Source organism: Rhinolophus sinicus, chromosome 7 (genome assembly GCF_057876585.1).
Source record: "Rhinolophus sinicus isolate RSI-liver-muscle chromosome 7, RSI-T2T, whole genome shotgun sequence".
NCBI lineage: Eukaryota > Metazoa > Chordata > Mammalia > Chiroptera > Rhinolophidae > Rhinolophus > Rhinolophus sinicus.
Genome location: NC_142507.1, coordinates 48,515,329 through 48,541,757, shown reverse-complemented (window position 1 = coordinate 48,541,757; position 26,429 = coordinate 48,515,329). Strand labels below are relative to the sequence as shown.

General features: G+C 36.0%; 1 protein-coding gene across 2 annotated transcripts in view; it reads right to left on the bottom strand.

The window, feature by feature from the left end:
• MAN1A2 (mannosidase alpha class 1A member 2) overlaps positions 1 to 26,429 on the bottom strand; it is a 111,553-nt gene that overhangs the window by 16,426 nt on the left and 68,698 nt on the right. For both annotated transcript variants that reach the window (XM_019730603.3, XM_088799519.1), the window contains exons 8-11: positions 26,088 to 26,181; positions 8,343 to 8,458; positions 4,920 to 5,136; positions 1,839 to 2,011 (exon numbers count right to left, since the gene is read on the bottom strand). In XM_019730603.3, coding sequence (XP_019586162.3) covers positions 1,839 to 2,011; positions 4,920 to 5,136; positions 8,343 to 8,458; positions 26,088 to 26,181 — 600 coding nt within the window. The remainder of the gene's footprint in view (positions 1 to 1,838; positions 2,012 to 4,919; positions 5,137 to 8,342; positions 8,459 to 26,087; positions 26,182 to 26,429) is intronic.

The window sequence follows — 26,429 nt, the reverse complement described above, 5'->3', positions numbered from 1 at the left end:
AGGCTATATAGAAGCAAAATTCTAACTCATAATTCAAATTTGGACAGGTTCAATTTTGAGCTTGTCAAACCTCTTTTTAACAGCTAGGAGTAGAGCCAACCTTTAAGCAGGTACATGGGAAAAAAGGGCCTTAGGAAAAGGATCAATTATCCTATAATGTTTCAAAGAGAGGACATGTTTCTGCCACCACCCCTCACCCTCCTGACTCGCATGATTCAGGTTTATTTCCCCTGTTCCTCTAAATTAAAACTATTAAATATTAGTGGACACTCAAGTCAGATTCATTGCAGGATTGCTTTACCTATTCCGTCTCTATGAAATACTGCTTGATTTACATAAGCATTAGTCAGCCACTGCTGCCAACAGACGTGTGCGTCCTGCTCCCCAGCCACGGGGGCAACAGCGTGGCCCTCTCCTCAGCTGCGGCAGGATGCTCCTGCAGTTTCCTAACAGCTGGGTTCCCAGTTCTGGAGCCAGGTGGCCTGGGAAAAGCAGCAGCAATACGTGCTGCATCTGCTGCTGTTCTACGTAACCACGTTTTCCCCCTTCACACTGGCTTATAGTTACGCTCCATAAGGGCTACCTAGAGACGTGTGAATGACAAAGGACACATGAGTGTCTGTACCGTGGTTCCAATCTCGACCGTGTTATTCCCGATTATTGCAATGGGCTCCAAAAGCCACCAGGTTGCAGATCACAACCAACCCTTTGTTTGGTTACTCCCCACTATGACATCTTTAGTAGTTCCTTCCAATTTGAAAATCCTATAATGGATTCTTAAAGCTGGGGAGCTTTGGTGCGTAGGAGATGGTGAGGAGAAAGAAGATCTGATGGGCTTTTTAGGTGCCAGGCAAAGGGCTGTCTTTCCCCACGTGAGAAACCCTTACGTGGTAACAGAGAAGTGAGTGTTTGTGAGTGTGAGTGTCTGCTGGTCCTGCAGCACTGAGTAAAGCAGACAGCCCTTCACCGGTATGTAATGCCACCCAATGACTGCAAACTTCCCTCCCGCCGGTTAGCACTGTGAAACCTTTTTACACAAATTGCTCTCCATTCCGCCCTAAAACATATCCTGAACATTCTTGTCTGAGCCTACTAACACTACTTATCTCACCTAGAATGCCCTCATTCTGTCTAGACTGCAAGCTTAAGTCAAATGATTTGAATACGAATATTCACCATAATTAGTACTATTTATCATAATTAGTGTCTCTCGGAGAGTAAAACACTCCCTCACTCCCAGGAATAAGCTCTGCTTTCATGAGAAGACTAATCATTTCTTCCTCCCCACGTACTAATAGCCCTGGGGTTCTCTGAAAGGTGAGCATTTTAAGAGTAAACAACTTGCTTCCTTTACTTACTAATCATTAAAAATTCCTCATTTCAAATATATGTATTTGTGCTTCAATCTGGAAAAATTTTAACAAGTCACTGATTGTTCTTACAGCAATCCACTACCGAGTTACTTGGAACACAAGCTAAAATGAATAGGGGGGAATCCACTCAGGCTGTGAATCTGGGCAGATTTATAGTAATTTTGTTTTGGAACTTCAGCAGTAATTGTATAAAAATTGTATAATCATAGTGAAAAACTGCCTTTAAAGGAGTCTCTATAGTTATTCAATAATAATGAGTGCATACGAGTAGGAAAATAGTTCCAATAGAGAACTAAACTGGATTCTAAGGTTTACTTCTGTTCTTAGGAAACTTATGTGTTCCGTCAGATCAACGGAAGTAGCCCTATAGTTACTGAACATGAGAACATAGATGAGGAAACACGACACTACAGGAGGGCCTGATTGAACACTCTCACACATGAAATGAAAAACTGGCGTACTTACCAGTGCTGCTTCCCAGCCCCACTGCCTGTATCGCGGGTCGTGAGTGAACCGCCACAGGTACCAGTAGGTTTCGATGACTTCTGGACGCAGGATGTAATACTTCTCAGCCTGCCGGACCGCTACGGCCTCTACTGCGCCATCAAACTTGAAGGATTCGGGACCCAGCTTCAATGCTGTAACATGACAAAAGAAACAAACGAACACAATAAGCTATCTGTGTCTGAATGCCAGAGCTTTTTTTCTGAGGGAATGGGGGATGAAGGAAAGTTATTTTTGTTGTTTGTTTTATTTTTATTTTTGCTGTTTTGCAAAACCAGTGACTGTAAAAGATCCACATTTGGCTTATAATAGACATACATATTTCTCTTATTTTGGCAAGAAATATTTCTCATAAATAATGTACACCAACATACTGCTGAATCTAACTCTACTGACAAGAGTCTAGCAATCCTTCGGAAACAAACGAAAAGCTAGATGTAAGCACATTCACTGTATTTCTGTTTTGGTACAAAATAAAATGAGATAGATAATTGCACTGCGCAGATTATTTTTAAAGACAGTCAAGGCAGTTTTAAAGTCCTTTTAATATAACACACACATAAGGAAACATTTCAGAGCTCAGATCTTGAATCAGATTTAGTTGTAGATTACATATTTTTAAAGCACACTATAGGATATAAGAAACAATATATTTTAAAACTTAAACCAGTTTTAAAAATATTTCTCTTCTATTCTATATACAGCAAGGAAGGGGTCAAATTGCCAGTCACCAAGAATTTCATCAGTAACTGCCCATTTATCAGTGTGCACACAACATGACCATTACACATATATTTCAACAAGACATACCGTGTTTCCCCGAAATTAACACCAGGTCTTATATTAAGGCTTGCTCCAAAAGATGCATTAGGGCTTATATTCAGGGGATGTCATCCTGAAAAAATCACGCTAGGGCTTATTTTCCGGTTAGGTCTTATTTTCAGGGAAACACGATACTACTCCTTGAATGCTATGATTTCCATTCAGGCTGGAATACGCACTACATGAAAAGCTCTTAAAGAAATTCTTTCTAATCACACCCAGAGCCCCAAACCTGGGCAATGTAAAGTCGTCTTTCACTGGGGCACTGAAGTCACACACAATTACCAGTCTCAGCTGCCATCTTTCTTTTTTTACTAGGTTGCACTGGTGGCAAATACTTTCAAGATCTCTCACGTCTTTCAAGATAATGCTGCACATTTTCATATTTTCTCAGAAAAGAAACGGTAGCACAAGGACTATAATGCTGGTGGACCATAAACAAAATCACAACATCCTGAGGAAGACGGGGTGGGTATGATTATCCCAGCTTTTTGCAGATGGAGCAACTGCGATAAGGAAGGTTAAATGATCTGCCTGGGGCTCATGGATAATAAATAGTGGGACATGAGATTTTAAAATCCTAATTCACATGTTCTTTCTATAATGTTACAGTGTTTCATATCAGCATCAGTTATGTCCTCATGAAATGTGAAAGTCAGAAATATAATATGGAGAATTCTTCCATAACTCTGGCATTCTATGAATTCCTCAGAGGCAGGGGTATGTCCTGTTCATACTTTAACCTGTAAGCATCCAGCATAATGCCTGGCACATAACAGGTATGTTTAATGGAGTGAACAATTAATTATAATTACTATGGTGTATCATATTTTTAACATGTCTGCTTTATGAAATCTTACTATTTTACATCTTTTTGATTTGTGGTCAAAATATGCATAATGGTAAATCTTATTATCATGGGTCCTAATGCAACCGCTGAATATCCATTCTAATCCTCAATGTCTTACTAATTTGCTCTGTATTTTAAGTATATTTAAGTATATATTTTAAGTATATTTAATACTCTATGTCATCAACATGGTAATATAATTTAGTTTCTATTTGTAACTCAGATCACTGACTTTACATGTACTACACACTAACACTTAAACTACCCTAAAATAATACCTGCTTCAATGCCCTTTGACTTAGTTAGATTTTGTTAAATGGAATCCTTGATTTAGTTACTGAGGGAATTAAAGGGTCGATTTGACCATAAGTTCAATTCCTTATTACATAAAAATAACTTGACAGGTTTCAAACCAGAATAAACTTTAAGCCAATCATATTTGTGTGATGGTACCTGATGATGAGTTAACCCTAAGAGAAATTCAGTTATTTAATAAAAACAATGTAACTTCTGAAATCACAAAAAGAAATCACTTCAATCTTTTAGGGAACTCAGTATCCATTATTTCACATAGAAACATACATTTTTAAGTCAGAGAAAACTGTAGAAGCTCTAGTCCAATGTTTCTCAATTCTATTTTCAGGCTTCATAAAACCCTGCTTGCCTTCTCTCTCCATGAAATTTTAATAACATATACTGTTTACCTGTCTATGATGGTACGCATATCTATGCTTTGTACATAACATTTTTTTTCACCCCAAGAACTAATTTTTGTCACCACTGAGAATCATCTAATTTTCCAGGTAAGGATGCTGAAGCCCAGAAATATTACATATTTGCCTAAAGCAATGCCAAAGGATCTTTTTAGGTAAGGGCACAAATAACTCAAAAATTATTGGTGAATTGACTAAGAGACAAACTACTAGTTTCCAAGATACCAATTATACATTCAATGTAACTACTATTATGTTTCGGTTATTCTTATTTTCTCACGAGGACAGGCAAGGCATGTAACCTAAATTAGTCCAATTTGTGTCCTTCTCAATAACTGTTTTTATAATAATGAGTGGCTAACTGGATTCTTACTATATGAAAACAATGTTATCCCAGGCATCCCCAGATGCGCTACCCGTTGTCTTTAAAACAACTTCTTCAAAAGCTTTATTAACAACATCAGTAGCAGAATTCAGAAATAATAAAAAGAAATGATACAGAACACATTTCCAGAATTAAAATTCAATTCTTAAGAAAATGATTTACTGTATTAACTATTTTGAAGTAAAAATGCCTATGCTATGTGTTTTCTTTCTAATTCCTGGATATATTCTTATAGGTTATTTTGGACTTAGTAGTGTTATTAATATTCTTACCAGTTCTGTCATATGACTCATGACATGTACGTGCAATTTCCGCCCCTAGCTCTAAATAATGACCGGCTTTGTCCTTGGAACCATCTGCTCCTAGTGCAAACATCCCCCCAGCGAAGCAGGCCAAATGCCCCATCTTCTTTTCCAAGTGCCCATTCTTCCATTCTCCAATAAAGGTAAGACCTCCACGGGACTTCTTAATAAGATGTTTTTCTATAGCCTACAAGAAAGAGTAGATATTCCAAATTTTAGAAGCAAAATGTTAAGTGTTCAAACTTACTACATCCTTCTGGCTATCACAAAACCTTGGTAATAAGATATTCCACAAAGCAGTAACTTTCCCAAACTGGAAGGCTTCATTTACAATAAGTAAGCTTTGGGATGAATAATCAAGTTGCACAAATTTGAACAAATACCCCCCTCACTACTATAACAAGACAAGGTGGAAGAGGGCAGACTAGCCTAAAGATTACCTTTCTTCTTGAGCTAAATGAAATTCATAATTATCAGTCAATTGAGATCATGATGGAAGTTAGAACCCAAAAGGCTCTGCCGATTTACTTTCTATTTCATACAAGATGGAAGAATACCTAAGTTAATCAAAAAAATATAATTTTGATAATTAGTTTAAAAAGTTTCTCCTTTTCCAAGTAACTATACCGCCCGTCAAAGTACTTTGAAAAGGCACCATGAGGTGAGACACCTTATACGCTATAAAGCTGACAACACTCCTTTGAGTTGACAGTTCAAACTCCTCAGTCCCAAACTTAGGCAGCTGTTTTGGATGCTGTGTCACGTTTAAGAAAGGCCACATGGGAAACACAGTCCACCCTCCTGGAAAGGCCATTTTACTCAAAAAATCATGGAGCTGGTGAGGGAAATATTTTATATTAAATTTAACTATAACACAAAGTAGAGTCTAACAGTTACATTTAATTTCAAAAATGAAATTTTTAAGAGCTTTGTTACTTTGGACTATGTTCTCACACTTTGCTGAGGAGATATGGATTAATTCTCTACCTCTAGAGGTTGTTCTATGGAAAAGTGTAAGAAACTGCATTAATTCAGTTTTATTTGGTGGAAATCGTTACATGATTAGCGACTATACTTTTCTGACAATAAAAAAGAATTAGAATTAACCCACATTTTTACTGTGGGGTGCTCTCTAACAAGCTTAGTAACAATCACCTGTGGAAAAAATTATTCCACATTCTTGATAATAATGTTTTACAGAACTACAGGGACTATGCCTTATCACCTTAGACGCCACAAAGCCTGAAAGTGTTATATGCACTCAGTAAGTGCTTAATTAATAAATCATTTTATAAATAAATGGTAGACAATTGTATTTGGCCTGTTAGGAGAACGAGGACTGCTTGATACACAAAATCAGGGACTGTGTTTGGATTATAAATTTTTATTGTTGGTGTTTGTTGTCTTTTACCCATAGTGCTCTGAAGTGCCTATGAAAAGATTAGTGTTTTGAGTCCTGGGACGATGTTTTTCATCTTTGTGGACCCCATGGCATCCAGCGTGTTTTCCACATGTAAGGTATTCAATAAATGCCTCAAGAATGACAGCATAGTTTTGCTGTACAATATTTTCATCATTTTGTTATTTCTGTTCATTATAACATAAATCATACTGCATTATAATTAAAAGATATCAAACATATCCCCACGGACCTACTAGGATTAAAGTAAAACATAGGTAATAGTAAGACTTTTTTACCAGTAATTCATTTGCAGACCCCTGAAATTTCTTGTATAGCTCTCTTTTCTCTCTAAAAATATGACAAATGTCTAAGAGTTCAACTTATATAAAATGCCAAACTGCTAAATTACAGTTAAGAGTAACAGTATTGCTCTTCTATTAAGGGTTAAACAAAACTTGAAGAAATTTCAAGTACAATGTTCTTTTTCCTTTAGGAAGAATTAAGTAAAAGAAAAAATGGTTTAAGATTCAAAATATCATAAAAAGGCAGCAAACTATGAAGAAAATGATTACATGGTATCTGACATGTCACACTTTCTCAAAAATAAAAATATTAAATATGCTCATTAATTTATCAAATACTTACTGAATACCTAGTGCTTTGGGTATTGTACTAGGTGCTGAGACAATGATAAACAAACCAGTGTGCCTTCAAGGAAACCACTGCCTAGTGGGAATGACTAAGGGCTATTTTCAACACTATTATTCCAAGAATATTACATTCTTCCTAGAGAATGACTTTTTTTAGATCATAAAAATTTCTAGACAAAGTTTAGTAACAGAGAATAAAACACTTCAACTTTTCAAAACATAAGACTTCATACAGAATTTTAGAAGTCACATACTAAAATGGAAATTGTTGATTACACATCAATTTAATTTAATTTCTTAAATTAAATTAACACAATTTAAGTTAACTTGTGTTAACACAATTCCTCAAGAAACTTATCTAATGGCTACGATGGGCAAAGCACTATACATCACATTCTTAGTTCAATTCCTGAGCATTTTCGTAAACAATTATAGAAAGTTAATTCCCTAAAAAGTAAAGATATAAAATGGGTAGTAAGATCCTTGGTTTAATTTAAAGACAACAACAACTATAACTCTAAATATTGATCAATGACTATAGTCACAATTGTATATAATTTGCAGTATATACTAAATACATGACTTTTAAAAAGTAATTAAAATCGTTAAAGGGTTATGTGTTTATACTGGACCAGGAAGCAAATACCTCACTAGCTAGTTAACACACTTTTTTCTATTCCACAATTTTTGCTTGAAAATATTGCATATTGGCGTTTCCAAGAATGAAACTTTTCCGATTTTAAATGGTCACAACATTGTGGTATGAGCTTCTAACAATACAAAACTATACAATGCAGTGGTTAACAGCACAGGCTGTGGAACCAGACTGCCCATTCCAGGCTCCATCACTTACTAGCTACGCAACTTCCCAGCAACTTAACCTCTTGATGCCTTAAGGTCCTCCTGTATAAAATGGTAGTCAAGATTAAATAAATGATTTCACATATGTAAAAGGAGTCAGAACTGTGCCTGGCATGTGGAAAAGACTATATAAGTGTTTTGCCCTTATTATTTACCCATAAGGCTCTCAATGTGCAGGTTGAATGAGTCATTGGAAAGAAGAAATACTCATGGAAATGTATGTGAAGTCAGAGGTTTTCAGTCCCTGTACACAATAACTGAAAGTAATTAAAGTACGTTTTCATAAATATACTACACTAAATTCAACAATTTTTAAAAAATACCACATAAAGGAAAACTTAATATGACTTCTATATTAAAATACTAACAAACTCTGCAGTGAATGTATATAATAAAATGCATATAAAACGTTCATCTGTCACTATTAACCACACTGCACATTCGGTATGTTAAGTAGGTAAATGTTCTGATAATAATTACCTCAATAGCATCATCGTACATTTTTCTCGCCTCCTGGTCTGTTTTGTCTGACATCAGCCATGCTTTCAGTAAGTATTCATAAAAACTGTCTCCCAGCCCGCCAACTGATGTATGATCTGTAATGTAGGTGGAGAAAAGAGAGAAGACAATGAAATATAATTTTTCAATTATCATGACTATATTACAGTTCAGTAATTTTAAAATTATATTGACAGCCCTATTTCTAACATACTTCAAATGTGGTCCAGTAAGAGTATACCATAATCACTCTCCTCTGCATGATTTCTGGAAAATCTTTTTCTGCTGGATGTGGCATTTCACATATTTAGTTGTCTTTTCTTCAGTCACATACATAGTTTGTACATTGTCACACATCCAAACGTTTCCAAAACTGAAAGTAATTATGTTTCATATACTAATGGCTTTAACTATATAGACTATAGGATTAAATGTAAGAGATAGACTTAAATCTGATGTTAACCAAAAAGAACTCATTTTTCTATAGGATGGTTAATGGTGATTTCTATGCCTCAGGCAGTAAATTAAATCTACAAAAAAAAAAAAAAAAAGGCCCAAGAATTCCTTTGTAATATCACCTTCCATAATAAGCTGTTGAATTGATACCTTTAATTACTATTTATACAAGTTATTAGTACATATTTGTTTGTCCTAGGTATGTTCTTATTCTATCCTACCTATACTTTTAATGTTAATAAATTTAACACTGTTACCTCCGAGACTATAAACATAAGCTTTTATCCCTGACTTTCTATAAACCCTGCCCTGTATCCTTGAAATTTGTTTCAAAACTTTCATCCTCCCTGTATGAAAAGAAAAATACCACATATCTTACAACCTTTCAATCATTCATACAGTATTATCATTGGTTTTTCAAATTAGTGAGGAACGGTTGGACTACTCGGCGGTTTATGGGCACAACTGTCTATTTGGAGGGAAATGCATATTAACATTTACATCCTTAACTCACAAAAATAAATGTGTGGTAGCTTAATGATTTAAAAGTAAACACAAAACTTAAGTACATCAGAAGAAAATATAAGAAAATGTCTACTCTTCCTAATCAGATGAGAAAATGTCTACTCTTCCTAAACAAAACACAAAATGAAGAAGTCATAAAGGACAAGATTTATAGTGTCATATGGTAGACACAAGCTATCATAAATGAGTCTGTAAGACAAAAAAGAGAATGGGAGAAGATATCTGTGACATATCTAACAGAAATACGGGTTCATATCCTACACAAAAAGATCTGACAACTAGACAGGGAAAACTGATATAGGGCACACACAAGTAGTTAACCAAAAAAGGAACACAAATTGATACTTAACATAAGGAAGGAAGCTCAAGTCCACTACAGATCAGAGAAAAGCAAATTAAAACAATGAGGTATCATTTTTGTCTACTTAAAGGGCAAACATTTTAAAAGACTGATAACATCCAATATTGATCAAGTTGTGGTTCCTAGTTGCTGGGATTGGAGGGCAATTTTGTGGTAGCTGTTAGAACTTAACCTAGGTTTTCTAGTTCTGGAATCATCCTGTAACAATACTTGCACAAACATACAATTACAGATCTAAAAGGAACAGGTTCATCACAGCACTCTTTCCATTAGTAAAATAAATAAGACAACCTCAAATGTCTAGGAAAGCAGCCACATAAATTACTGTATAAACACTACAGCAGACCCTGAAATCATTAAGGAGAATCAGGTGACTCTGTGATATTGGAGGGTAGCTGTTTGTACGCTGTTGAGTGTGTGGGGGGAAGCAAGTTTCAGAATAATACAGTTTGACAGCACTAAAACTCTGTATGTTTAAAGAATGTTTTGTGCACATAGAAAAGGTTTGAAAAAACAATTATCAACAATGATTACCTCTAAGGAAGAAGCCCTTCAATTTTTACTTTATATAATGGCATATTACCAGCACATATGTAACTTATGTAATTAAGTCATATTTGAAAAACAAAATAAAAATTATAGTAGGTGAGAAATACAAAGAAACTCATAGAGTTTGAAGTTTCTGTTTCTTGGAAGTGAAGTAAAGACATCTAGAAGTTTCCTTTCTCCAAAGTAACGGGGAAAGCATTTACTGTGGTGGGGACTCTGGGTATAAAATTGGTTTCCTAGATTAGCAGGAGAAAGCAGAAAACAGCGGCACAGCTGAGACTGGGATAAACTGCTACATATTTTGGGAACTAGATATGTAATATCCTTAGAAGAACTGAGAGCCTAGTATAAAAATGACCAAGTTCTGAACTGACGAGCCAGTTGAGGTATTAATATAACTGCCCAGAACGGAGGAATAAGTGAGGAGAATGGAAAGAAAAACAAACATCGTGAAGCTCTGACTCAAGATGAGCTTCCAAATGAAAATGCCAACGCACACGACAGAAACCACTCAGGAAAGAATTGCTGACAAATTCAACTACACAAAATAGGAGAATTCACTATACCAAGAAAAAGCAAATAATGGAACAACCTTCTGAAAGCAAATTTAAAGTAAGTATATTTTAAAAGTGGACTAAGAGAAAAAGTAAATATACATAGCCCAAACTGAAAACTACATAGAAAAATTGGCAAATATAGCTTTTAATACACCTATTTGAAAACTGACAGCGCAATCAGAAAAAAATTAGATAATGAATCTGAAAAGTCTTGTTTAATATGCTGAAAAGTCTGAATTACCTAAAAAGAAATTAGATTTTCTGCTAAACGATGAGCAACTTGACAACAGACACTCGTATTATTGCCTTAAGCTTCTTTACATACGCTACAGCACCCAGCACAATTCCAACTTACAGTAACGTGTGCCTAATAAGCAATATTAAATGAATGACTGAATTTCCATTTTCAAGTATTAATAGCATTTCACAATTATAATATTATACTTATCTTTAAGGTACTTTTTCTTTTTTTAATGAATTGGACTTTTTTTTTTAAAAAAAGAATCCATTTTCATAGCCTCACACTCTTTTCCATTTTAGGGGGAAAAAATACTATGAGGTAAATAATAATACCTAGCATAATACCTAATACTTATAAGTTCAACAAAAAATGTTTGCAGAATGAATGCATTAAATACCTGAAGTACTCATTTTTTTCAAGTTTTAACAAAATTTCCATGTATACATTTTAAACTTTCTTAATTCCCTCAATACTAAGATGTTTATAATTATAATGTATTTAATTGTTTACGTGAAATAGCCATTGAAAAGGTAATTAAAAAAAAAACTTGTAATACTTCATTAATGTGAATTATCAGAAAAATGCACAACCATCTTGATCCTAAGATTTTCCTTTTGGAGTTTTTAAATCTCCTATAAACACATCTTGACGCCTGAACTTTTTAATTGTCACATAGCTCAATGTCCAGATAAAATATTTTAAACTACTCAGGTGACTGTAGCAAGAATACTCAAATACCTAATTCCATCCCTCTCCCTCTTTGAAGAGTTTGTACTGATTGCGGCTTCTTTCTCATCACCCACTCGCTCCTTAACCCCCTACAACTGGCTTGCACCCCGCAGACAAACCAAATGTCGCTCTGCAATAGTCACTTCTCAGTCCCAACACGTAAAATAAATTTTAAGTGTGGGATAAGGTGATTGGATCATACAAAGAGCACTGCAGAGGGTGAATTCGTAAAGGGAGGTACTGAACTGAGGGACAGAACTGAAAGCCAAAATTAACCAAAGGGAAGAAGAAATGTAAGAGATAATGAGCTCAATTCTGTGCATGTTGAGTTTACGGTACCTACAAAGCCTACAAAGTAACTGGAAACAAATATCCTATACATGTGGAGATATAGGTTTAAGGCTCAAGACAAATCAGTAATGAAATATATTCCTTGTTTTGTTGTGCTTCACTTTATTGTGCTTCGTGGATATTGAGGGGTTTTGTTTTTACAGATTGACCACTTGTGGCAACCCTGCATCTAGCACGTGCATCGGCACCAATTTTTCCAACAGCATTTACTCACTTTGTGTCTCTGTGTCACATTTTGGCAATTCTCACACTATTTCAAGCTTTATTGTTACCATTATATTTGGTATGTTGATCTGTGATCAGTGATCTTACTACTGTCATTGTTCTGGGGTGTCATGAGCTGCACCCTGTAAGATGATGAACTTAAAAAATGCTGTCTGCGTTCTAACTACTCCACCAACTGGCCAGTCCCGTCTCTCCCTCTCCTCAGACCTCCCTATTCCTTACTGAAATTAAGTCAATTAACAACCCTACAATGGCCTCTAAGTGTCCGAGTGAAAAGAAGAGTTGCATGCCTCACCTTAAATCAATGCCTGGAAATGACTAAGCTCAGTGAGGAAGGCATATTGAAAGATAAGACAGGCCAAAAGCTAGTTCTCCTGCACCAATTAGCCAAGCTGTGAATACAAAGGAAATTAAAAGAGCTCCTTCAGTGAATACACAATTGATAAGAAAGCAAAACAGCCTTATCCCTGATACGAAGAAAGTTTTAGTGGTCTGGATAGAACATCAAACCAGCCACAACATTCCCCTTAAACCAAAGCCTAATCCAGAACAAGACCCTAACTCTCTTCAATTCTATGAAGGCGGAGAGAGGTGAGGAAGCTTCAGAAGAGAAGTTTAAAGCTAGTAGATGTTGGTTTATGAGGTTTAAGGAAAGAAGTATCTTCACAACATAAAAGTGTGAGGTGAGGTGAAGCACAAGTGCTGATGGAGAAGCTGCAGCAAGTTACCCAGAAGGTCCAGCTAAGATAATAACATGGCGACACTAGACAACAGATACTCAATCTGGATAAAACAGCCTCACACGGGAAGAAGGTGCCGTCTGGGACTTTCATAGCTAGAGAGGAGCAGTCAATGCCGGGCTTCAAAGCTTCCAAGGCCAGGCTGACTCTCTTGGTAGGGGCTCATGCAGCTGGTAACTTTAAGTTGCAGTCAGTGCTCACTGACCACTCTGAAAATCCTAGGGCCCTTAAGAATTATGCTAAATCTGCTGTCTGTGCTCTATAAATGGAACAAAGCCTGGATGACAGCCATTGTTTACAACATGGTTTACTGAATGTTTTAACCCCACTGTTGAGACCTACTGCTCAGAAAAAAAGATTCCTTTCAAAACATCACTGCTCACTGACAATGCACCTGGTCACCCAGAGCTCTGAAGGAGACGCATAACGAGATTAATGTTGTCTTCAGAGCTGCTAACGCAACATCCATTCTGCAGCCAAGGGATCAGGAGTAATTTTGACTTTCAAGTCTTACTATTTAAAAACTATGCTTCATAAGGTTAAGGCTGCCATAGTTAATGATTCCTCTAATGGATCTGGGCAAAGTAAACTGAAAACCTTCTGGAAAGGAGATCACCATTCTAGATGCCGTTAAGAATATTTGTGATTCGTGAAAGAGGTCAAAATATCAACATTAACAGAGTTTGGAAGAAGTTGATTCCAACCCTCATGGATGACTCTGAGGGTTCAAGACTTTAGTGGAGGGAGTAACTGCAGATGTGGTGGACATAGCAAAAGAACTAGAATTAGTAGTGGAGACTAAATTGCTGTAATCTCGTGATAAAACTAATGGGTGAAGAGTTGCTTATGGATGAGCAAAGAAAGTGATTTCTTGAGACAGAATCTAATCCTGATGAAGATGCTGTGAAGACTGTTGAAATGACAACTAAGGATTTAGAATATTACATAAACTTAGTTGATAGAGGAGGGGCAGGGTTGGGGAGGACTGACTCCAATTTTTAAAAAGTTCTACTGTGGGTAAAATGCTACCAACCAGAACTGCGTGCTAGAGAAATTGTTTGTGAAAATAAGAATTGATGTGGCAAACTTTACTGTTGTTTCATTTTAAGAAATTACCATGGGCACCCCAACCTTCATCAGCCACCACCCTGATCCGTTACTGCCATCAATATAGAAGCAAGACTCTCCACCAGCAAAAGATTATGACTTGCTAAAGGTTCACATGATATTTAGCATTTTTAAGCAATAAAGTACTTTTAATTACGGGACGTATATATTTTTAGACATACTGCTATTGCACACTTAAAAGACTACAGTATAGTGTAAATATAACCTTTACAGGCACTGGGACATCTAAAAGGCTGTATGACGCGCTTTATTGCCGTGGTCTGGAACCAAACGTGCAATATCTCCAAGGTCTGCCTGTACTGATTACAAGGGGAACAATTTTTTTCTCTAAAGGGCCAGATAACATAATCTCTGTTACATGTTCTTCTCTTTTGTTGTTGTTGCTGCTGCTAATGATTATTTAAACAGCCCTCTAAAAACTTAAGAACCATTTTTAGCTCATAGGCCACAAAAAAAGGCCTTACTAAAACAGGCCACAGGTTAGTCTGCCATAACTTGCCAATCGCTAATTCGGATATCGCCAATATTTAGGACATAGTTCACCCTGTAAGAAGAGATGAGGTTGGCGAGGCAACTATGGAAAGGATAAGAAGTAGGAATACTAAGAACATCAACATCTAAGAAACTGACTGAAAAAGAATATGAAACAATTCCCATCCCTTTAAAGTGGACTGGCCTTGTATCTTGCTTTGTGTAACCAAATGTGATAAAAAGTAGCAGTGTTCCACTGTCAAATCTAAGCCTCAGGAGGCCTTATAGACCTCACTTCTTTTCATGGGACTCTGTTCCTGTCATGAAAAGAAGCATGGCATAGCCTAAAAAATGGTGAGAAGACCACAAGGAGAGGGCTGACTCTACCCAAAAGGGCCCATGCTGGATCAGCCAGCCTCCAGCCAATTTGTCAGCTAACTGCCAACACGTGAGCAAATCCAGGTAAGATCAGCAGAACCTCTCAGCCAATCTGTAGACTTTGGAGAAATAATAAATTGCTGTAAGCCACTAAGTTCTAAAGTGGTTTGTTATAGAGTCATGTACCTCTTAACGATGGGTATATATTCTGAGAAATGCATTACTAGGTGATTTGTGTCATTGTGCAAACATAAGAGTGCACTTACACGAACCTAGATGGGACAGCCTCCTGCACGTCTACGCTGCATGGTATATGGCCTCTTGCTCCTCGGCTACAAACTACAATCTCATGTACAAAACAACATGAGATTAAATCAAGCATAAGAGAAAAGGACGCGATCAAGAGATGTGGTAAACACAATGTTTGAGACTGTTGTCGGTATAATACAGCATATTACATTACAGCAAACATTTTTCGTAAGTAGAAAGCATACACTCTAAAATATCGATTAAAAGGTAAGTAGTGACAAAGAAGATACAAAAAGATCCAACTGAACTTCAAACGATGAAAGGTACAGTGTTAGAGATAAAAATACACTGGAAGAGATTGACAGCAGATTAGACAATACATAAGAAAAGATTAATGAACTTGACAACATTGCAATAGAAATTATTCAAGATGAAACAGAGAGAAAAAAAAGAATTTAATAAAACAGAAAGTAAAAAGCATCAGTGAGCTAAGGAGCCTAACACAGAGATAACTGGACTCTGAAAGAGAGGCATGACAGAAAAATTATTTGAAGAACTAATGGCCAAAAATTTTCCAAGTTTGGTAACTGTAAATTCACAGGAAAATAAAAACACAACATATCAGAATTTATGGGATGCCATTAAATCAGTACTTGGGAGGAAATTAATAGCACAAAATCTTTTCAAAACAAGAAGAGCTTTTCTTTTCAAATCAATGACTTCATTTCAACCTTAATCAACTAGAAAAAGAGCAAATTAAACACCAAATAGGTAAAAGAAGTTAAGTAATAAAGATCAGGACAAAAATCAATGAGACAAAGTATACTGATGTTAAAGGAATAATAGAATATTATGAACAACTTTATGTCAATAAATTAGAAAAATCAGATGAAATGGATAAATTCTCTGAAAGACAGAAATGACAAAAACTCACTCAAGAGGAAACAGATAATCTGAACCACTTTTTATCTGTCAGTGAAACTGTAGTTAAAAACCTTCGCAAAAGGAAACTCCAGGCCCAGATGGTTTTATTGGGAAAGTATGGCAACCATTTAAGGGAGAAATAATATCAATTCTGCACAAACTTTTATTTAAAAAACTGAAGAGGAGAGGTGATTCACAACTCACTCTAAGGCCAGCATTGCAATGATATTAAAACTAGACACAAACAAACAAAAACCCAAGAAATTGTAAAAGGATAAATGCATCATGAATAAGGGTGATTTATCCTAGGAAATCAGTGCAAGTTTAACATTTGAAAGTCAATGGATGTAATTCACTCTGTTAACAAACCAAAAAAGAATATAAATGCAAAAAAAGCATTTGACAAAATTTGACTTCTATTCCTGATAAAAACTCTCAGCAAACCGGGAAAAAGGAACTCCTTCGACCTCCCCAAGGGTTTGTAACAAGAAAATCTACCGCTGGTCTCATACTTCATAGTGCAAGACTAAGCACTTTCTCCCTAAGATCAAGAATACAAGACACCGCTGCTCACTTTCATCCCTTTTCTTCAACTTTGGACTGAAGGTTCCAGCAAGTGCAATTAGGCCAAAAAAGAAATTGATTAAAATGCATTTAAATAAATGACATTCATGTTGGAAATGAAAAAGTAAAACTGTCTTAAGAATTAATACTGTCGTCTATGTAGAAAATTTGGTGGCATTTACAAAAGAGCTACGAGAACTAAAAATGTGAGGTTAGCAAGTTGCAGATACAAGATCAATATACTAAAATCAATTTCACTTGTACATATTATCCACAAAATATCAAAAACTGAAATTAAAAATACCATGTTTAATAGCATCAAAAATATGAAATATTTATAGATAAATCTGGAGAACCCTGTGAAAGACCTGTACACAGAATATTTTTGAGAGAAAATATAAAAAACAGCCAAATGAATGTAGAGATGGGTATAATTTGTGTATGGATAGAAGATATCAGCAGTGTCAGTGTTAGGATAGTTTAAGATGTCCATTCTCCCCAAATTGATCTGTAGATTTCAATGCCATCCCAGCCAAAATCCTCACACTTTGCTATGAAAATTGACAAGGTCATTCTAACATTAATATGGAAATACAAAGGACCTCAACAGCCAAGGCAATTTTGAGAAAGAACAAATTTGGATGGCTAACACTACTTGATTTCAAGACCTGTAATAAAACCGCATTAATGAAAATGGCATGGTACTGGAATAATAATAAGTAAACAGATCAACAGAACAGAATAGAATCCAAAATTAAACTCATACCTATACAGACAATTGATTTTTGACAAGATGGAAAAAAACGCAGTGGAGAAAGAATAGCCTTTTTAATAAATGGTGCTGGAATAATTAGATGTCCACATGCAAAGCCACAATAACAACAACCTTTGATTTCTATACAAAAGTCAACGCAAAGTACATCACAGGCCTAAATATAAAACCTGTATCTATAATGCTTTCAGAAGAAAACATAAGCGGAAATCTCTGTGACTGGGTTAGGCAAACACTGTGTTTCCCCGAAAATAAGACCTAACCAGAAAATAAGCCCTAGCATGATTTTTCAGGATGACGTCCCCTGAACATAAGCCCTAATGTGTCTTTTGGAGCAAAAATTAACATAAGACCCGGTCTTATTTTTGGGGAAACATGGTACTTCTTAGATATGACACCAAAGAACAATTCATAAAACAAATTAATTAAATGGCCTTCCTAATTGCAATCTTTTTCTCTTTGATACTGTTAGGAAAATGAAAAGACAATTCAAAGACTGGGAGAAAATATTTGTCAAAAATATATCTGATAAAGGACTTGTATCTAGAATATGTACCAAACTCTCAAAACCCAGAAATTAAGAAAACCACTTTTTTAAAAACAACGGGCAATTGGAAAGAGGTCTGATCAGACAACTCACCAAAGAAAGTAAGTGGATGGCAAATAGCACATGAAAACATATTCAACATCATTAGTCATTTGGAAAGTGCTAATTAAAGCCACAGCAAATTATCACTACACACCTACTAAAATGGCTAAAATTAAAAGACTAACCATATCAAGAGTTGCTTAGTATGTGGACGAACACTATCAATGGGAATGTAAAAAGGACCATTCACTTTGGAAAAGTTTGGCAGTTTTTAAAAATGTTAAACATACACATCTACCACGTGATACAAACATTAAGCTCCTAGGTATTTACTCAAGAGAAATGAGAACCTATGTCCACACAAAGGCTTGACCATGAATCTTCATAGCACGTTATTTATAATAGCCCCAAACTGGAGATAACCCAAGTGTCCATCAACAGGGGAATGGATAAATGAACCGTTGTATTCCACAAAGTGGAATTCTACTCAGAAATACTGATATACACAACATGGACAAATCTCACAATAATTATGCAGAGTGAAAGAAGCCAGACAAAAACAGAGTACATAGAAAGGATTCTAGTTATATGAAGTTCTAGAAAATGCAAACTTATTGAATGACAGAAAGGTCAGTCGTTTGCGGAAGGAGTGAAAAGGGGAAAAAAGATTCATAAAGAGTATGAGGAAACCTTTTAGGGTGACAGATATGTTCATTATTTTCATTGTGGTGATGGGCTACTTACTTAAAAACTCATTAAGTTGTACACTTTATTTTTTAATTATTTTACATGAAGTTGTGCCCTTTAAACATGTCCTGTTTCACTGTAGGTCAATTATACCCTAATGAAGCTGCTTTTAAAAAAGCAAGAAAACAAAAATACATTTGGAATTAGTCCAAAGCTATCAGCAACATCAAAATCGCTCCTTTTAACTCAGTTTTTAAAATACTGAGACTCTCACACGTGAATGTAATGAAAAAAATGTTTAAATCTACATAAATACTTTTTACTAAAGACATACCTAAACTAAAACTGCCCAGGAAACTGAACATGATGAGCAAAACAGAGCTGGGAATTGACAGGAGGTTTATAAACAAGACTTAAGGAGAGTAAAGAACAGGAAAGTGTTCCAAGTTAAAGAATTGTCAGGGGCACTGGCCATCCAGTTGGAATTGGCAATTGTAAGTTATAAATAGTGACTTTAAATTGCACCACGGATCATTTTCATCAGCAATGCCCAACTGAACCTGTACATGAAGGGGAAAGGTAGGTGACTGGGTGATAGTTTGGGGATTTCTAGGACAGATCAAACAGAAGGGTACAGGTATGCGAGTCTTCTCACATTGGTTTGGATCCCAGGCCGTCGAGGCTGGACAGAAGAGGAAGCAGCAAGCAATCCTGCCCAAACCTTCCGGATCCTCGCGCCACTGTTTGGCTGTTGCACCCAACCCGTAAAAGCCCAGCCCAGATGTCAGCCTGCTCTACTATTATCGCCAGTTCACAATTTTCACCATCCATGAGGACTGCAACATTGCTTTCAACTTTCCCATCACTCCTTGATGTGTGCTCTTTGCCATTCTCTAAAGCAGATATTTGAAATCTCTTCTTCCTCTACCTTCTTCCTCAAGCTCAGCAGACAGCAGGCCTCCGAACTCACAGGAAAAACACAGACCATTAGTTGGGCAGGAAGGAAAACAAAAAGCAAAAATATCTTTCAACTTTGCACCCCTACCTATCATTTGATCTGTTCCCCTCTGCTTGTTAAAGAAATGCTTCTTCTCTACTCTGCATACCTCATCTACTCTGGCCCCTAAACATGACACTTCCTTCTCAGGAATCCTCTCGTCTTGGTCTGTCTTCAACTTCTACCCTTCAGCTGAATCTACCTCTTAGCATTTAAGGGCTTATTATTCACATCGTAAAATAATCTAATAATATTTCTTGACTCTACCCCCATCTTTTAGCATGACAACTATCAGGTGTTTACTGAAAGAGTGAAGAAAGAACACTCACAGGTGATGTCTGGATTTCTGGCTGGGCAAATGGGTGACCAATGGTGCCCATCAATGACACTGGGATACTGGAGTGGGGGAAGTGGCTTAAAGGGGGAGGGGGACGACTTTTGGGCGGGATGAATTTGAGGTGCTAGTTGGATACCTAAGTGGATATGACAAACAGGTGATCAGGCATGTGGAAATCCAGAGAGCGTGCTAAGTTGGCGGTATGCGTTTGGGAGTTATCAATACATAAAATGGAGTTCACTCAGAGAGAATGCATGGGGTAATTAAAGGACACAAATGGTTCTCGGGGGCATGACGCATATACAAGTAAGAGTCATTCAAATAACATAGAGGGCGTTTTAAATTTTTGGCCTCATACATATAATTCTGGACATGCTATAGATTTAAGGAAAGAACAAATGAGCAGAAAAGAAAACAAGGTGAAGAAGATTTAAGAGAATTAAAGGTGAAATAACAGGGCAAAAAGCAGAGAAAAACAACAGTCAGGCATGGTTTAGGGAAAATGTTTTTCAGGTCTGTGAATCACTGCCAGAGTTTACAGATTTAGTTGAATGTCACTCAGGTTGTAGGATGTAGTTCCAGTGCCACCCGACAGGTTCTTTCCAGCTCTTCCAGACAGTTGCTCCAGTGGGAGATTAAACACATATGCTCTATAGATGAATCCACAGCAGGAGCCTGAGACCCATGGTAACTACGGAATGTATCCCTCAGTAGTCTGACTTTCTTACTCAAACCACTGAATCATGCCTGGTAAGGTGTCAAGTTCAATGAACCATGTCACTCCAAGGTACTTCTGATATTCGGAAATCGATTACACATTATAAAGCACTACTAAATATCAATGATTCATATAATCTATCTCAGCATGTCATGAAGTTAATGGCAGGTTTCTAACACAAGCTATTTCTTGAAGTGTTCTTATAGAAAATTCTAGAATAAAAACTAGTATTTATATCGGGTATTATAGTTTATGAGGCATTTTCAAATACATCATTTCATAAACATAACTCACATGATCAGCCTATTAAATAAGTACAATTAGAACAGATGAAGAAACAAAGGCATAGAGATGTTCAATAACTTACCTAAATTATTAAGCAGGAAAGTCAGAATTAGTCTCCTAACTCCAAACATTCTACCCATTCTTGGTTTTTCCCACAATTTTTAATTTAGTAGTATACAATTTAACGACTCAGTCATGACCAATTTTTATATTTCCTTCACTTTAGTCATTAAATGGCACAGGCTAAGCATTGTACTTAGAAAACTAGTGAAAAAATAAAGTAAAAAAAAAGAAAAAAGAAAAAAAATACTAATGATATGCCTTTAAATCTAGGTTCCTTACTATATTCTTTTGTATCTGCTGCCAAGTACTTTTCCTGAAGGTAATTACAAGTAATTATTCTCTGTGATTGCTATCTGCATGTCACAGACGTTATCATTACTCTAATTATAATAGTTAGCCAAAGCTGAATTGTTAAATTTCAGTTCAATTCACTATTTGTTTTGCAGACTATTTATAGATATGACAGATGTATACTGCTCAAAGATAATAATGGAATTTGATATACTTTTCAGAAGCTGGTATAAAATACACAAAAACATTAAAAGGAACAAATTGGACAATGTAGCAGGAACTGCAGCTGCTAAGGGGATATCAGGGCATCTCCCCCAGGATTTTGAAGACCCTCTGCCAAAATAACCAGTGACTAGATTTCTACAACATTCACAAAATTAATAACTGGTAAGAGTGAATACATTCTAAAGAAATAATCTGAATTTTATTTTGTGGGGAACAAACAAGGAAGAATGAAATAATTATTTTTATTGCAATCGTTTATTGTGGTATACATAACATGAAAGTTGCCATTTTAACCATTTTTTTAAGTGTACCATTTAGTGGCGTTAATTACTTCACAATGCTGTACAATCATCACCACTATTTCCGAACTTTTCATCACTGCAAATAGAAACTCTGTACCTATTAAGCAATAACTCTCCATTCCCCTCACCCCAGCCCCTAGTAACCTCTAATCCACTTTCTGTCTCTATGAATCTGAATACTCTAGATATTTAGTGTAAATGCCATCATACAGTCTCTCTCCTTTTTTTACTGGCTTTTTTTTAAATTTCGAAAAATGTTCTCAAGGTCCATCTGTGTTGTAACATGTATTAGAATTTCATTCTTTTCATGGCTGAATAATATTCCATTGTGTGGATAGACCAATTTTGTTTATCTGTTCACCTCAAGGACACTTTGGCTGTTTCCACCTTTTGGCTACTGTGAATAATGCTGCTGTGAACACTAGCGTACCAGTATCTTTTTCGGCCCGTTCTCAGATCTTTTGGGTATATACCTAGGACTTGAATTGCTGAAACACATAGAATTGCATGTTTAACTCTTTGAGGAAACATCGGACTCTTTCTCACAGTGGCTGCACCACTTTACGTTCCCACCAGCAGTGTGCAGGGTTCCAAATTCTCCACATCCTTGCCAAGACTTATTTTCTATCTTTTTGAATGCAGAGATCCTAGTGGGTGTGAAGTGGCATCTCACTGTGCTTTTGATTAGCATTTCCCTGATAACTAATGATGTTGAGCATCTTTTTCACGTGTTTAATTCCATTTGTGTATCTCCTTCGAAAAAATGGCTATTCAAGTCCTGCTCTCACGTTTTTTAATTGGGTGTTGTCTTTCTGTTGTTGAATTCTAGTTCTTTATATAGTCTGGATATTAAAACCTTATCAGATAAGTGATTTGCAAATGTTTTCTCTCATTCTGTAAACTGTCTTTTACTCTTACGATAGAGTCCTTTGATGCACAAAATTTTTAGTTTTAATGAAATTCAATTTATCTATTGTTTCTATTGTTGTCTCTGCTATTGAAGAAACCATTGCCAAATCCAAGGTCATGAAGATTTGTCCCTGTTTTCTTCTAAGAGTTTTATAGTTTTGGATCTTAAACGTAGGGTCCTTGATGCGTTTTGAGTTAATTTTTATATAAGGTGAGGGCCCAATTTCATGCTTTTTCATGTGGCTATCCAGTTTTCATAGCATTTGATGAAGAGAAAGAGTTATATTTTTAATAATTAAAATGCCATCAATGCTATATTGCTGCTCATTTCAAAGGCTGGCAATTCTCAAGCAGTGACTGATTTTTTTCAGTATTCTAAGATTTTGGTATAGAAGATGGCATCTTCTTTCTTTCTTTAAAAATGTTTTTAACCTTATTTCAAAAGTAATAGATGTTCATTATCAAATTTAGATTAATAAAAGTAATTAAAAAATAAAAGAAAAATAAACATTCATAAAAAAACACAGATAACACTTTGGATTCTATTTTTATAGTGTCTATTTTCTCTCTCTTTCTAATTTCTAGATATGTCACATTCACCTACGAGTATGTCAAGTATTCTATAACGTAACTTTTAAGGCTGCATAATATACCACATCTGGAGGGACTGGAACTTACTTAACCAAATCTTTCATAGGTTTAAAAACTGCACCGTCTAATGCACTAGGCACTAGTCACAGTGGCTATTTAAATTAACAGTAAATAAAATTTAAAATGCCCAACTGTACTAGCAATGTTTCCAGTGCTCAATAACCACATATAATTAGTGATTGCCGTATTAGCACAGATACAGAACATTTTCCTCATCATAGAAAGTTCTAGACAGGACTGCTTTAGAATGTTTCCAAATTATCCCAATTATAAACAACTCCAAAATTATTGTAAGCAAACTTTATATACCTACAGCTCTGCAACTTTCTTTAGAATAAGACCTAGAAATAAGTCACTAGTTCAGCAGGCACACGAATTTCCACACTTTTGAAGCACGGTGTACAGGGATGTGTTCATTTCCTTTATCAATTTGATAAAGAATAATGTCTTCTGTTTAAAAGCCACATGGATTTGACTAGGGAGGTGGCGAAGTGGAAAAAGAGAGGGACAAAGAAAGCTCTCTGGTCTGTGGAGATGCTACAAACATAGTAGCAAACATGGTCTCTAAATTCTACTATAGTAGCATCAGTCTGTACACAAAGAGGGTTGTCACATTACACTGGCCCCATGTACACGCCACTTTGAGGGTTAAATGTGAACATCTGTTTATTGGCCCATTTCTGTTTTGTTTCTTCATGACTTTTCTCAGTCTATTTTCCTATTGGGGTAATCATCTTTTCCTTGTGATCTTGTAAGAGTTCTGGATATCGAGAGGATATAAAAGCTTTGTTTTCCAAATATGTCCAAATAAATTTGCTTAGCTTGCTACTTGCCTTTTGTTATGAACTGTAGGAGATTAACATTTAAATATGTAAAAACTGATACCTTCTTCTTTACGGTTTCTGCTTCATGTGACATGCTCAGAAAAGGCTTTCCTGATGATAATCAGCCAATTTTTCGTACTTTTATGGTTTCTTTTTTTCTTCTTTTTTTTAGTTATACCATATAGAATATATACTGGTTTATGACATAAGGAAGGAATGAACATAATCCCCCCCTAATGTCAGAATATTCCCAAATCTTAATATAAAACTTAATATAAAAAGGGGAAAAAAATTCACCCAAATTACTGAGCAGACATCCAACCAGTCATCCGTAGCTAAAATAAGAAAAGTATATTTTTATATTTTAGAAATGCTGCTCCCATGGTTTTGTGTTTTCAGAAAGTATCATTTTCACTCAGTCTAGGAAGCTGACCTAGAAGATGAGCCACTTGTAAAGAATTTCAGGAGAAAAAGAACAGCACATAAGAGAAGCCAAAAGCCTGAGATTTAGACTCAGATCCATGAAAGACGTACCTGCATTGACCAGTCTGCTTTCCTTTCACAAAATAAAGAACAATTTCCTTGATAGGAGCCCCAAAGACAATTCTGTGACAAATGTTTTCCTACTCTTAGTAGCAAATACCAGCATAATTTCCTATTGACAGGTTCAACAGTGTTTCCCACACATAAAATAAAGCGATTGTTACTTCTCCCTGTTATTTTACTACTTCAGTGTGATGTGATTAGTCTCAAAAGTAATTCAAACATGGTACACTAGGGGGAAAGTCGCAACTTCTATTTGTTTTAGGTTTCCTATCTTTCAAGAGAGGGTACCACTGATAACCCCTAATTTATTAAAATTCTGTTAAGTTCCACATATTTATTTTTAAAAAATTAATTCCTTCAAAGATCAAATCTAAAGCTACAATAAGAAAAACCACCCCCTCCCCAAACAAAATACTTTCTCTTCCTACATAGGGAGTCCCTTCTGCCACCGTCTCACCTAACAGTTCGTACATTCCTCTACTGTAATACTTATCACATTATATTCCTACTACTTCTACGCGTGTCTGCCTGCCTGCCCTGCTGGCCTGAGAGCTCCCTGAATTCAGACTAAGTCCTTCCCCATCTCCAGTTTTATCCAAGAACTTGGCACCGAGCCTGGTAAGTAACAGACACTGATACCTTCTTATAAAATGAATGACTGGACAGAGCTTGTCCAAGAGCAATCGTCCTCTTTTCTAATCATTTAAGATACTCATTTGTTCTTCATACGCCTTTCGTAAATACCTACCACGAGCAATGCCCTTACTTACAAGAAGATACGTCTCATAAACAGGGGCTTAAAGTATAAGCCTTTGCAAATGCCACATTATATTTTAACAAATAACTTATACATACATGAAATAAAATACTCTTGTGAGGCAGGCTGTTAATGTTTCCATTTGACAAGTAGAAAAACAAGCTACGAGAGCAGAAACTTGCTGAAGGTAACAGCACTAGGAGATCACAGGGTTAGGCACTAATGGGGGCTTCTCACTCTCCGTGCAGTGTACTTTTCACTACATCAAGCGAACGTTTTCAGACATCATCTTTTAACAAAGCATCAGCTGTACTAGAAATACTTACACTGACCCCAGCGACCCGTTCTGGGGTTCAAATAATTTGGATAAAGACCATTTGGACGATCCATTTTCTGAAGTAGTTTCCGAATGTGCATGACCTATACAAAATAAAATTCAGAATGCAATTAATAAAAATTAACGTGATCATGGCTTTATACTAATCTAGGCTTTGTGTTTTATCCTCACTCAAAACCTACTCCACCTCCCCTGCTTTTTTCTGGGTGTGTGCGGTGGTCAAGAAAAGCTCTGTTTTTCAAATGGCTCATTTATGATGACATATGATCATCTCTCAAAATCAAAGAACAATACAAAGAAAAAAGCCATTGGTGTTTTGATTGGCATTGAA